The sequence below is a fragment of the Paralichthys olivaceus genome, chromosome 21 (genome assembly GCF_024713975.1).
Source record: "Paralichthys olivaceus isolate ysfri-2021 chromosome 21, ASM2471397v2, whole genome shotgun sequence".
Taxonomy (NCBI): domain Eukaryota; kingdom Metazoa; phylum Chordata; class Actinopteri; order Pleuronectiformes; family Paralichthyidae; genus Paralichthys; species Paralichthys olivaceus.
Window position 1 is genome coordinate 4,386,217 of NC_091113.1, and position 13,597 is coordinate 4,399,813.

The 13,597-nt window shown below is 45.6% G+C and overlaps 1 protein-coding gene across 2 annotated transcripts in view; it reads right to left on the reverse strand.

The window, feature by feature from the left end:
- wnk4a (WNK lysine deficient protein kinase 4a) overlaps positions 1-13,597 on the reverse strand; it is a 35,658-nt gene that overhangs the window by 3,780 nt on the left and 18,281 nt on the right. The window contains exons 6-17 of one of the 2 annotated variants that reach the window (XM_069517148.1): positions 12,759-12,847; positions 11,938-12,157; positions 10,424-10,775; positions 9,494-9,645; positions 9,009-9,082; positions 7,473-7,608; positions 6,986-7,102; positions 5,441-5,614; positions 3,775-3,829; positions 3,345-3,476; positions 1,293-2,128; positions 838-925 (exon numbers count right to left, since the gene is read on the reverse strand). In XM_069517148.1, the coding sequence (XP_069373249.1) occupies positions 838-925; positions 1,293-2,128; positions 3,345-3,476; positions 3,775-3,829; positions 5,441-5,614; positions 6,986-7,102; positions 7,473-7,608; positions 9,009-9,082; positions 9,494-9,645; positions 10,424-10,775; positions 11,938-12,157; positions 12,759-12,847 (2,425 nt within the window). The remainder of the gene's footprint in view (positions 1-837; positions 926-1,292; positions 2,129-3,344; positions 3,477-3,774; positions 3,830-5,440; positions 5,615-6,985; positions 7,103-7,472; positions 7,609-9,008; positions 9,083-9,493; positions 9,646-10,423; positions 10,776-11,937; positions 12,158-12,758; positions 12,848-13,597) is intronic. The other variant, XM_069517150.1, reaches the window with a different exon arrangement.

Consider the following 13,597-nt stretch of genomic DNA (forward strand, 5'->3'; position numbering starts at 1 on the left):
CTCCCACAGTCCAAAGAAATCTAATCTGCCCTTAAGTGTGAATGGTTGTTTTATGTCTTGTGATAGACTGGGTGTACTCTTTTAGTACAGCTCACTTTCTAAAATAATAATCTCCCGTCAGTAGATTTCTGCTAAAGAGCCTTAATTTACAGCAGGGATAATAACTGATGATCGTGATGAGGTTGTTTATCTGTCGTCACCTTAAAAGTGCAGAAGATCACATCTGCAGACAATTTCAGGGTTTAAAATCCTGCAGTGTCTCATTTTGCCCACTAAGTGTCCTTCTTACAGTGAACAGAGCGTGTCTGGGTCCGAGCCAGCCTTCAACAGAGGGGCTCTGTGCTCAGTGTGGAGGGTATAAATACTGACAGGTGTGGATGTGGGAGGAGAGGCCAGTAACGAGCAGCTCTGCTCAGCGATTGGTCATCGACGGTGGGCAGGGCCACAATCACACCTACGTTTGTGTTCATTTTGAATGGGACATTACATCCAGACGCTTATGCAACAGCTCCAGAGGCACCTCTAATGGATGATAATGTCGCCAGGGAGACGACAGAGAGAAACGGGGGCGGAGGGGGACTGAAAACAGCTCAAAAGGCAAATTGTCCGGGACAGAAACATCAGGCTGTATTTGGACCTAACACGTTATAAAGTGGAGCGCAGGAGATTTGGCTGTGGGGGCATTTGTGTATATACACAAGCGTGTGTGTGGGTTTGTTTGGGGTGAAAACATGAACCTCATCCAGCTTGTTATTTGGCAACGCTTCCAGCCGCTGGCCACTGAGAATCACATCACATCGGGTGTTAATGGCCCTGAGACGCGGGAGACATTCTTACCAGATTCAGTGGAAGAGACCTTTGGTTTTGGGATGTTGACACTCATCTTAGGTACAGGAGGGTGCAGCTGGGTGCTGAAGGACGTTAACTGGACAGGGAGAATAAATATTCACAGCATTATTTGCATCACACTGACCCAGCATGGTGGATCCACTTTGAATCAAGTCACTGTGTCGATGTCAGGCAGATTTTATATTTATAATTTTTCTGACAAACATTGAGATGTCAAAAAAGGAAAACTTGTAAAATGTCAGGAAACTTTAAAAACCATTAACATATTCAGTTTACAAGACTTTCACATCTGTGATTGAAGTGAATGTTGAATTGTTCTTTAACAAATGACTCAAACTATTAATCAATCATCAGAATTCTGTTGATTAATGAATTAACACATTTGCATATACAAAGCTTTAGAAATCGGATTCAATCCCTGGATAAGAAATATGACGACTCACAGTGCTTTCAGGGCTCTCTGGGGGCGATGGGGAGGAGGACGAGGAGTCCGAGCTGGAGAGTTGTGGTTTGGGTTTAGCCTGAGCTGGACCCTGTGCTGGGTATTGGGTCACATAACTGTGGAGACTGTCCTCCTGGGTCAGACTGGGGGGACTGGAGAGTCCAACCTGTTGCAGAAGCTCCTGAGGAGTCGGCGGAGGAGTGGACGCCATGGAAGGTGGAGAGACAGAATGCAACCAGCCTGGATGAATGTTCTGATTAAAAAAAGCAGCTCCATCCATTTGTGTTTTCTCGGGGCTGTGGTAGACATGGCTCTGTTCTGGGGGGTACTGAGCCTCTACTGGAGTTTGGTACTGTTGTTGGTAGACAGAGGGGTAACCTGACTGTGGGGTCATGTGAGTGGGAAGCTGGGGGTGATATCCTGGAAAGGAGGGGATCCCCTGGGCGGGCAGGCTCGCAGGAGGGATGAAAGACTGAGCCATGCTCATGGCCATGGAGATGACATTAGCCAAAGAAAACAGGGGCTGTGTGTGGGGGGGCCACATGTTGTGATGTTGAGGGGTAGGTGGGGACATGTTGATGCTCTCATTGCTGCCAGGGCTCGGGGTCTCTCGCTGAGGACTAGGGGACCCGGAGGCGGGTGATGGAATAGAAGAGAAGGTGGGGTTGCTGGCTACACGTGTGAGGGGAGGATGAAGCGCTGCCGGCTTGGGGGAACCCGGAGAGCCAGGGTACGGGAATGGGAAGTGCGTGTGGCCCATGAAAGGAAAGTGGTAGTGCTGGTGGTGGGGCAGGAGAGATGCAGGGTTGGGATGGTTCTGGTAGTGAAGCGGAGAACCTGAGGAGAAAAGACACAAAAAAGTTTGAATCTATGGTTTTGAAGTCAATCATCTGTGTAAAAACAGACACATGCAAAACAAATCAAAATGTCCTCATTTCATTTGTGCATGAAACGCATGGTTGCAGTGGAATATTGGACTGAGTCGACCCTGAGGGACAAGTTAGATCACTCATTTGTCCTCAGTCTGATTCTACTGTTAACCCCCCCGCCAAGACGTTTGCCGCAAGGAGCATAAATATTTCCCATTCTTTCAAATAATGGGTTTCCATGGTGAACAAAGACATTTTGTTCAGACTATAATTGCAATTTTAAGCCGCAGCACTTGCACATTAGACTAAAATAGCGGTGAGGGCTTCTGCACCAGTGGAGCGAGTGAGGCTTTTTTTGTATGACATCTCAGAGGAGTCTAAATCAAACACACGTGTGTGTAAACATCTTTTTGCGACCGACTGTGAGATTAAAGCAGTCAGGGTTTCTGCATCACTCCTTTAGGGAAGCCAGCGTCCCAGCTCCATCCATTGATTTGACATTTACCTCAACAATGGCTCCTCAGTTATAAACCACACCTCCTGTTGCTGATGATGCAAACCAGCCTCTACTATTTTTCCATGCAGACGGAAACACAGGTTAGGCAACACTCTATAACGGTGGCGGGTGGCCAAGAGGCAAATTGTGAAGTGACCATGCAGTGGACATCAAGCCAAGAGGGGACGCAGGACAAGAGGGGATAAGGGTGAGACACAGGGACATATGGAGGATGTGTGTTCTTTAATTTACTCCTGTGGGGAAGGAAGCTTTGAGGGAGGAGGGGAGGTTTTCTTGGAAATTCTGTACTAGTTTAAAGCTGGCAAGCAGATGTTGCGGACTACGGCAGCGCTGGAGAGAAGCTCCTGGTTTACAGCGACAGCATTCACAGCTCCCTAAAAGCTAGAGAGGGCTGTTCAGGTGAGGTAATCACCCAAGAGGGCCTGCTGCAAGGCAGAGACAGATGAAGGCTTTGAGGTGTGGGGATGGCGGATGGCGCCATGCAAATGTCAGAACAATACAGAGAACACCCTCCTGAGGAGGGGAGTGGGGGTTTATGAGGTACCAGAGCTTTGCTTTGACTTATTCTGTGCCAGAGGACTGTAAGAATATTTCAATGTGCTGAAACAGTAAACAATGCTCGGCCTCTTCACGTGGGACCAGGGGGGAGGGGCAGAGGGCCATTTACCTGGGGCGTTGTGGAAAGACTGCGAGCGTGTTAGAGGTCGCCCAGATGAAGTCACGTCTGCACTGAAGACGTCTCCATTGGGGCACGGGGGAGAGCCACGCACCCCTGCACTCGGGTTAGCCACACTGAAGTCTGAGACAACACACACATGCATGAGATGATGGCAAAGCGCACACACACACACACACACAGACATACACACGATGGTCATGCACAGCAAAATAGATGCAACACACAAATGCTAGGCCATTAATGTTATTTGGTGAATTTCAGGCTTGCAAGAAATGACTATAACAAGCACAGCGGGCGAGGTCTTAATGCATTGATTCATTTCTAGAGTCATATTAGTTTTAATCTCTTCAAACATCAGATTATCTACTTTCCTCTTAATGGGTTAAATGAGTTAATCAGAGCAGACGTGAGGTCTTACCGGGCAGAGAGGAGGACGAGTGTGTTCGAGGCAACGGCTGACTGTGCAGATTAGGCTGTAAGAGAGCACAGTTGATAAAGCTCAGTGTCCAACTCACCTGTGAGGATAGTATGAATCAGCTGGAATAAGCAGGAGTGGAGTCTGCTGGGTTCAAATTGATTAGCACTGCAGCTACAACAACAGGCTTCTGCCATAAATTAGGTTTCTAAATCTACTACAGAGCTGCCTTCTGTCTGTTTCTAAGACTTGATAGTGCTTCTCCTAAAAACCACAAGATATGATATGATGATATGATATGTCCCCTCATACACAGACTCTGATGTGAAATCCATGCAATGTCCCTTTAAGTATAAAACACTAAAGCACAGGATGAGTTCCAATGATGAGGTGTATGAGCCCCTGAGACCTGACCTCAGTTATTGTTGATGTATTTATTGTCCGTGTTGCATTAAATCGATTTCTATTTATTTGTAAAGAGCTGTTTCCGATAATAAATCTCATCCTATCAACCAGTTAATAGAACTATTATCGCTTTGTTGGTCATTTTATGGAAAGTCTCCATAATCTGATTAAGTGGCCACTCTAATCCAGCTCTGTAGAAGCCGAGAGGAAGATAAACAGGTTTCAGACTCCGTCTCTACACAGAACAATCAGAGTAGTAACTCAACAGAACAGAGTTCGATCAACCGGTCTGTGAGATCGTGGGTTTCTTCCTGACTTAACCAGCTCGGGGTGGTTTTCGGGGAAGGACGGTGCTGGGGAGCGCAGCCATAATGGTTCTTACGGGATGTGGTGCATGTAATGTTTTTAATCAGGCGCTAGAGAGAGGCCGGGAGAGATCCGTCCAAAGTGGTTCTGGGTAATTATAGTGGCCAGGGGGTCGGAAACCTAGCGAACAAGGTAAATGGTTGAAGGTTGAGTTTTACTGCTCTCACTCGTCTCTTGTCCTACGCGAAACTGCACATAACTCTTTTCTCCTGCTAACATCTTGGATTATTTTTACTCGAGGGCACAATGTGATTTGTTCTTTGTGTTCAGAGTGGGACATATCCTGGCAGAACAGACACTTCTTTCCCTTTGGCGGACAAACTGTATCTGATTTGGCATTGGGACATATCTTGTACAGGATGGCACTGCTCCTAACAACCAACATTTTTTTTTTTTTTTTTTTTGGAAGACTATAATAACTATAACTTAATTAAAACCAACATTAATTATTTTGCCCACTCAATATGGGCACATAATCTGGAAAATGTCATTATGGTGTGAGCACTGGAAACGATCTGTGGTTGTGGGAAACAAATACAGTGTCTTTGGAAAAAAGAGGGTACTGGCTACGTTTCCACAAATCACAGGGTTTTATGACATTGGTGCTTTTAGGAACATTATGTTCTAAATCAAAGCGCTGCCTCAGGTGGCTTTAACAACACTTAACCTTCCATCTTTAAGGCCGAGTCTCAGGGGGGGCCCTGCGGAAAGCACTCAGTGTCGGAAGCATCGCTACAGCAGCAGCTATGCATTTACACCAGATTTATGCGTCTGCTTGAGATAAGCACAGCCACAAACACTATAGCTGATGTGATTTATGATGATCAGTAAAACTCACACTGCTTTGTTCTAACAAAGCTGTGATGTGGATTACTGGAGAGGAGCAGGTGCTGCTGACCTGTGAGGAAGACAGCGAGTTTACCCCGCTGTGGAAAGCAGGCTGGGGCAGTCGGGGCCCGCTGGCGTGGACCGGCTGGTCTTTGTTCATCAGAGCCTTTGCCCGTTTGATGATGTCGCCCATGCGGTGGATGAAGCCCTCCTTCTCTGATGGCAGGATGTACTCATTGTGCACCTAGATGACAAAAGGACAGAGGAAGAAGCATTCATATATATGACATGACTGGGTAAAGTATTATCCATGGACGGTATGTAAAGAGGGACGACGTGTCTCCTTCTCCTCCCATTGCAAAAAATCAAGCTAAAATATCCCAGAAATGAACATCCTGCATATTTGACATCATTAGGAGCCCGAGTCTGTGAAGCAGTGATCGTAAAAATACTTTCAAACTGCACTTAGTTACACTGACTGGAGTAAATATTTTGTCTCCAAGATTATTGCATGTCTATTTGTGTGTCCGTCTGTGAAACACACACCCCTACAGCCATCAGCTCGTTATTCTCAGGAAAAAACACATAAATCATCTCATGTTAATCAATGCAGCAGTTTGAACGCGGAGGTTTTGAGTTTTGCATATTCATACAGTTCTGAGTGTTGTTGCTGTGAATTGTGGGCAGGGGTGTGGTGACCGTTTCCTGTCAGCATGGCGTAACTCATTTAACCGCGGGGGCTGTTGTGAAGCCAAGCACCCCCACTGTGCCAGGACTCAGTAAACAAAAGCCCACTGTTGGAAGAGTGAGGGAAAACAGTAAAGTCAGTGCTGCTGCACATGCTGCCTCATCACGCCGTCATCACATTCCCTCTCGTACAAACGTCTAATGAAGCTGAGAGACGACGACAGGAGGAAGGGCTGTTAACCTGCGTCACTCACTTCTCAGTGAGTTAGATTAAGTATCAGCCACAGTTCAACAAACAAAAACACTGTTAACCAGAGGCAGAATAAATCATGTGTACGTTCCACTGTGATACAGGAATCTCCCACGTATCAGCTGACACGGTGACCTCATTTTTCTAGTAGATTCCATCTCCATAGAAAAATGTTAATCCCGAATTTCAGCGATATTTTTCCTCCTTCTGATATATATGATGTTGACAGATCTGGCATCTCCTCTATACTTTACAATAATCAGAACAGTAAGAAATGTTTGGCTGCAATCCACCCATGTATTAATGGAATATAAGGAGGATAATTGACTGCCGTTCCCATTTTATATTTTAATTTACAGTATCTTCTGTCTCAAATTGAATAATGTGAGAGATGTGCTGATAAAGGGGAAATGAAAAGTTGAATTATTATTAATTCATCATTATTATTCAGTGATCTGGTATGATCGAAGATTTCAGACTCTATCTGCATTTCTTTTAATTTGATCTACAACGAATTCCAATGGTCAAAATCATGGATCAGACTCGAGACCAGAATCGAATCCGACATTACTGAGTCCAATAACTGTAATGAAAACAAAAGAACGCTTCATTCTTTCAACCGGATCAAAGTGTTTTATTATTGATGCTCTAAATATGATATCACCACTCATGACCCACCATGACCGCCGCGATGTCTTCAGGGTTATCTCCGTCCAGGTCGAACTTGAAGGTCACCATCTTGTCATTGTGCGTCTGCAGCTGACACTCGACCACCCGGTCCACTTTGTCAGAGAGCTGCAGAGAGGGACACGGTCAGGACAGGTGTCTGTTTACTCTCCGAGCATAAAGTCAAACACGAGGGGGGGGGGGGGGGGGGGGGACAATATGTTTTTGTACGCATGTTTATGTGTGAGGCTCCCGTGACGTGCATTGTATTGTGCACTCTTTATAGAACATGTGGTTATGCATGATGTGTTTGTCTCCAGAGTGTCCTGATCAGAGGAGACCCACTGCGGTCGATGAGGGAGGAACAGCATAGCTACTGATAACATTGTATAACCAGAGTGGTGCCATCACCGCCCATGCCTCCGCTCATTCAGGCCTGCCTGGTTGATTTACGTGTTTATGATGCACTTAATGCGACAAAGCTTTTGATTTATCGTACCCCTGTGATGCGGAGCCTCGAGCGCGCTCTTCTCCTGAACAGCTTCGCGGCAGTTCGCCTCGCACCCGTTTTCTCGCTCTTCTCCGATAGGCCCTCGTAGCCGTCGCTCATGCCTGAGGTCACATCAGAGGCGTAGCTGCGAGGACATATGTGACATATGCTGCTGGTTAGAACATGAACTGCATCATTCCTCACCCAGCGATTTCAAAGTCTATTCATCATTCGCAACAGAAGCTTGTCAGGATGTAAATCTCTATCATGGTTGATTATCTTGGCGTCGCACACGACAATAAACAGCACTCGCAAATATCAAATAAAGTCTTGATGAGTTTCTGTGGCATTTCTCATAAACACTGAAAGTTAAACAATACAAGTTAATGGGGTCTGTTCAGACTCTATATGAAGGTGGTGCCGTCTGTACAATGAAGGAGTTTTAGGTTTCAGAGAACTGGAGAACGTTCAGTGTGTTTTTTATAAAACGCCTCAGTTCAGCTAATTGCGTCTCCTGGGCCTTTTCAGATCGCTGTGGTCACACACACTCTCTCCTCCGTCCACCTCTCCAGCGCTGGCTGCAAACATTCACTAAAATTTACAGGGCTGCTGGTTGGCCTGTGTCCACTCGTCTCTATTTAAAAACCTCCCACCTCACGGGTAACTGCAGTTCAAATGGAAGTGCATGGAAATCAAACTAAATAATATGTGATAGTATGTAAATCATTTTTCTATTTTTGTGATCTTTGAAAACAATCTGGCTCATCAGTACTCCAGGGCTTCTGTCAGAGGAATAATAAAGTGACTAGGAGTAAGTTTGGTTGTTAAACAGTGAAGAGTTATCGGTCCTGGACTATGACACTCAACTAGACTGGACATTTATTTCAATCCACCACGGACAAAAAACTAATAACACACAAATACACTTTAAAATCAACTGACAAGAGTTTGGGAATTTAATTAATCATAAAGGTCCAGATTTCCTCTTTTCTGTCATTATGAACTAAAGATCTTTGAGCTCTGGACACGCGATCTGTCGACCCAGGGTCACACACACACACACACACACACACACACACACACACACACACACACACACACACACACACACACACACACACACACACACACACACACACACACACACACACACACACATACATACACACAAAGACACACACACACACACACTCTACACATCTATTATCAGCTCTCACGTCGAGAAGAAAGCCCCCCCTCTTCCTAATATCCCACCAACATGGAAAACAGGGCCTCCGCAACATCTGAGACCGAGTCACACAGAAACCTGCGAGGGTCCATTCGGCCTCGCTGCAATAAAAACACGGAGGCGCCCGTCGACTGCCTCGAGCTTGTTGTCACAGCCCCACAGATGTGGACGAGGAGGAGGAGGAGGAGCAGCAGAGGGAAAACCCAGTTTCTGTTAGATTCACTCTCTGACTTAAATAAAGAAGTGAATGTCGAACTCTATTGTTCCTCGATTTGGAAAGAAAAAGAGGAGAGAGAAGTTACGATGAGGAGCTTTACCTTTCCACAGGGGAGCTGAAGCCGCTCGGGGGCTCTGAGTTGCCATGTTCCGTGTTGCTGGACACTGCGATGCTCTGTGAATAGAAACGAGTAATGTGGAGGAGGTAAACATGGAGAAAGACTTTGATTCATTTTTTGGCACGAGATAGCAGCAATGAAACATTTTGTAATTCACGCTCCAGACATGGTCCAGACTGAAATATCTCAAACTCCATGATACCACGAAACCTGGTTGTGGATTTCATTTAGTTGATGTACTTCCCTCCCTGCAGCATTGCATTGACATCTTGCATGACATGTTATCATGAAAGCTGGCTACGTTGTGTGTCCCCGGGCAGGAAACTGTGATTGTTGTCGTTTTGAGGATTGCGTCAGCACCGAGCGTTGGGAACACCCATCGTTATCATTAAACTTTTCACAGAGCAACAAAATCCGTCCATTATTTTTGTTTATTATTAAAAATGCTTTTTATTGTGGCCACTCACCGAGGGGAAGCGCAGGGCCGGGATGGGGACACCGCTAACAGTCGGGGAGTCAGCGTGCATGGTGGGAGGGGTCGCGGGCGTGTTGAAGGTGCCGGTCTCCAGCGGATCCTGGAGCCCAGAGGAGCTCAGATAGCCATCCGTCTCGCAGTCAGCTGTTTCAACAAAGGATATAAATCATTAGCATGTGATCAACTGTGTGGCCTGATAGACCGACACAGACTGAACCATGCACACAGGCAGGGCAGAGGGAAATGATCCAGAACTGAGACATGCCACACAAACGCATAAACAATGACAATGACACCACTGTGCACCGTCCTGCAGACACACACAGATGTTTGGTTCATTTACACCAGATCTGACGGTTTCACTCCAAATCTCCAGAGAGAGAACACTCAGCATGTCGTGAGGATGAAAACAGAAAGATTCAATATCTACAAACGCAACTATGGGTGTTCGCCCATATGCGCAAATTTCACTGTAGGCCTCCACAAATCCAGTTGAGGTCAAAGGTCAACGTCATTTATCCGATAGTTACCAGTTACTTATGGGATTCTAATGTTCTTTTAAAGTTATGATTGGCTTTATAAAACATAATAAACTGCTATGGGTTAATTTAACCAGTTATAAAATGAAAAAAGCCATATTGCATAATGACTTTTAGTTATTTTGATCCATTAAGTACATTTTGCTCATCTCATCTAAACGTTAGTAGTTTTTACACTAAGTTTATTGCTTTTCTTAAAGTTAAGGATTTAAAATCTTATTCCACCACTCTTAAAAATGTCACCATGCTTGGAAATGAAGGGCTTGTGATTATACAGAGCCATTTTGATTAAAGTACTATTGAGAAACAATCTTGATTTGAAGTTGATGACTGGATTGGTTTTATGAGAATCAGCACACGGGATGTGACAAGAGGCTCCTCACAGTTAGCAGAGGACAGGCTGTTGTGACGGATGTGGAAGTGCTGGTCTGCCTCGGGCTCCTCTGGTTCTGCCGGGTAGTTGGAGCTGACTCCAGAGTCTGCAGAGCTTGTGACGGGGGCCGGAGGCGTCAGGGCCGGGGTGGGGGACTCCGCTGCCACAACCTCTCTGACTTTGGGGGAAAAGAGCTGAGGCTCGGGTTCTTCCTCTATGGCCTCTTGCTCCTGCTTCTTCCTTTTCTTCTCCTCCGCCTGCCGCCTCAGCTTCTCTCGCTGCCGCTTGATGGTCGACACCCTGTCCCGTATGGCCTTCGCCACCAGCTTGAAGTCCGCTTCGCACACGAAGCCGAGCACGACCTGAGTAACAACACACAAAAAATGGTCAGGGCACAACACGAGCGAGCGTATACGTCATGGTCCGTGGTGTGCCGCTGCAAGATGTAGACAATTTACACAGATCTGTTGCACTCAACAACCTGAGCACGCAAACTGTGACATCAGCAGCCAGAGTTTGATTTTATTTCAGTCTGACGGGTCGTCGTCTTTTCACAGCTTCTCGTGACAACAGAGCGGGATACTCAGTCTGAACACTCAGCACATAGTCAGATTACAGCAGCACGCCAGCACTAGATGTCCCCTCACTGATACCAAATTTGATCTTGATGAAAACAGCCCCAAAGAGATAAACAAGTGAGGAGTTGTGGCTCGTATTTTCATTAAAACTGACCTCTGCGGAGGGGCTCTGGAGGACATAAGGGCCAAAATAACCAAGAGAGCCATTATATTATGAAAGACGTGACCCTGCTTCCTCAGACACACTCTCACATTTCGAACTGATGATTAAAGGTTGAGCCGCGTGCCCTTGACACTCTCGTCAAGGCTTTCTCTTTATGGCCCGCAGCACATCTCGATGTTCCCGCTGTCATCACAGAACCGTAAAAGCAGCATAATGGGCATTAGCAATGCTGCCTTCACTGTCTGGGGTCAAATGGACGATCACACGAGGCAAACTTTTTATTTCTCTGATGATGTGAGAATCTGTGATTTGGTGTCAGCATCCCAGATAACAGGATATATCAAAACAAAACCATTTAAATGTGGTTTCATAAGGAGACTGTGGGGCCTTGGCTTAGTTTTATACTCTGCTGAGTGCGATTCCAGTTTTCTGAATATTATTGCTGTCGAAGTAAAATAACTCATTAAGATAATGAGTCTACTTCAAGCATCTTATTACTTTTTTTTTAAAGCATCCAGATGAAAATTCTTTTGTGAGGAATCAATTGGAGTTTAATTGTTCTAAAAACAATAGGGGGTGGTGCCATATACCCAACCATGTTCCTCTACAGAACCTATAAAAAGCTATTATCATAAATCAAGACCAGGATGCAGAGAACATGTGGGGGTTGGATGGGGCCGCCTCTATCTCATGATCTGGAATCAATTATTCAATTTCCTCACTAATGGCTGCAACAAACTGGATCAGGAGCAGCGGGCGGTAAAGCCGTGAAGGTTGACCCACCATCTCCTGAGCCACCTCCTCGGGCACGTCTTTGTAGAGCTCGAACAGGAACTCGATGGCGTTGTTGTCCTTGTACTTCCCGTGGAGCTTCTTGGTGTCGTCCATGCGCAGCCACAGCTTCAGGCCCGACTTCACCGTGTCATCCTCCTCCGCCAGCTCCACATGTACGCCGTTGTTCTCCTGGAAGAAGGGGTGTTCCAGGAGGTCCTGGATGGTGTACCTGCAGGAAGAGAAGTCATTTACTCCTCGACGCTTTGGCGGATTCACGGACAGATTCCAAAACCTTCCGTAAAAACATTCAGCTTCTCAGATCGGGGTTTTTTGCCTGTGAGAATCGTGGCGTGAGCCCACAACAGTAAAAATATGATAAGAACAGGAAGCTTTACACAAAACATGTTGTCTATCAGGTTGCAACGACCTTGTCTCTCTTACTTACATCAGGACAATCAGTGTAAAATAAAGTGAACACAGCTTGAGGTACACTGGGAGATTCCAGTTTTTGCAACAGAGAGTTTTTGAAAGCTTAAACTTTCAAAATAAACTTCACAGCCTAAATTGGTGTGTGTTTACAGCTGCAGGAGAATAGTTGCTCTAACTTGAAACGTTTGTCCTGATGTAGAGATCGGACAGATTCAACATTTTAGTAACATTTAAACCAGAAAACAGCAGACAAATCCCCTGACCTGCCTCTAAACACTTTACTCTCAACACATGCAGTATTTTGTTCAGTTTAGCTAATTCAGAGGATTTCTGCTTTATCAGCACAAAACAAAAGTCAAGATAACAGGAAAACATCCAAATGTACGTTCTTTTATTTGTACCTCTCGTCTTTGTTCATACGAATGCAGCCCTCGATGATCTCCTTCAGCTCTGGGACTTTGACTTTGTAGAAACTGTCAGGTTTTATCCCCTGTAAGAGAAATCAGAGGAGGGGTTAGATTCGATCAGACTGATGCTTTGAGCAGAATAAGACACCAGCAATAATGACAATGTCATCTCTGTACATTTATCCCGTGCAGGTCTGGAACAAAGCAGCCGCTCCCACCAGCACCTCGTGCTAACGTCCTCTTTTGCTTTGAGACATCTGCCACTCGCCAGCATGACATTCTGCTCTGCAGTCATGTCAACACTGGAGGAAAACACTACCACAAGTTCAAGAACATGGAAAAACCCCACGATGTGATAACTGAGAGGAGCCTCAAGCTACATGAAAAAAAGAGGGAGGTTTTCTGAACGCTATCATGAGCGTAGATGACAGCGGAGCTCCAGTCCCTGTAAAAACACTGATAAGGCAGCGAAGAACCAAGGTCAAGGAGAAGTTTGTCGTGCAGATGCCTAAACAACCAGCTGGTGTTCGCTCGAACCACCCAAATAATTACATCTGTCCATAAACAGGCCCGAGCGATACATCTCGCTATCACATTCAAAGACCGACATGTCGCACAGTAACCACATTCTTTTATTTTGTTGTGACCACAATTCATTTTCTCAGAAACGATTACTGTGCAGAATTACTGCTGCGTTACATAATATTTACCTTTACCTATATATGTGTATATATATATATACCCCACTTAAAGAACAACTATACGTCCCTGCTACATCGGTGAGTGCCAACACAATCACAAAATGCTGTTATCATGGTGAAATGTGATTTTGA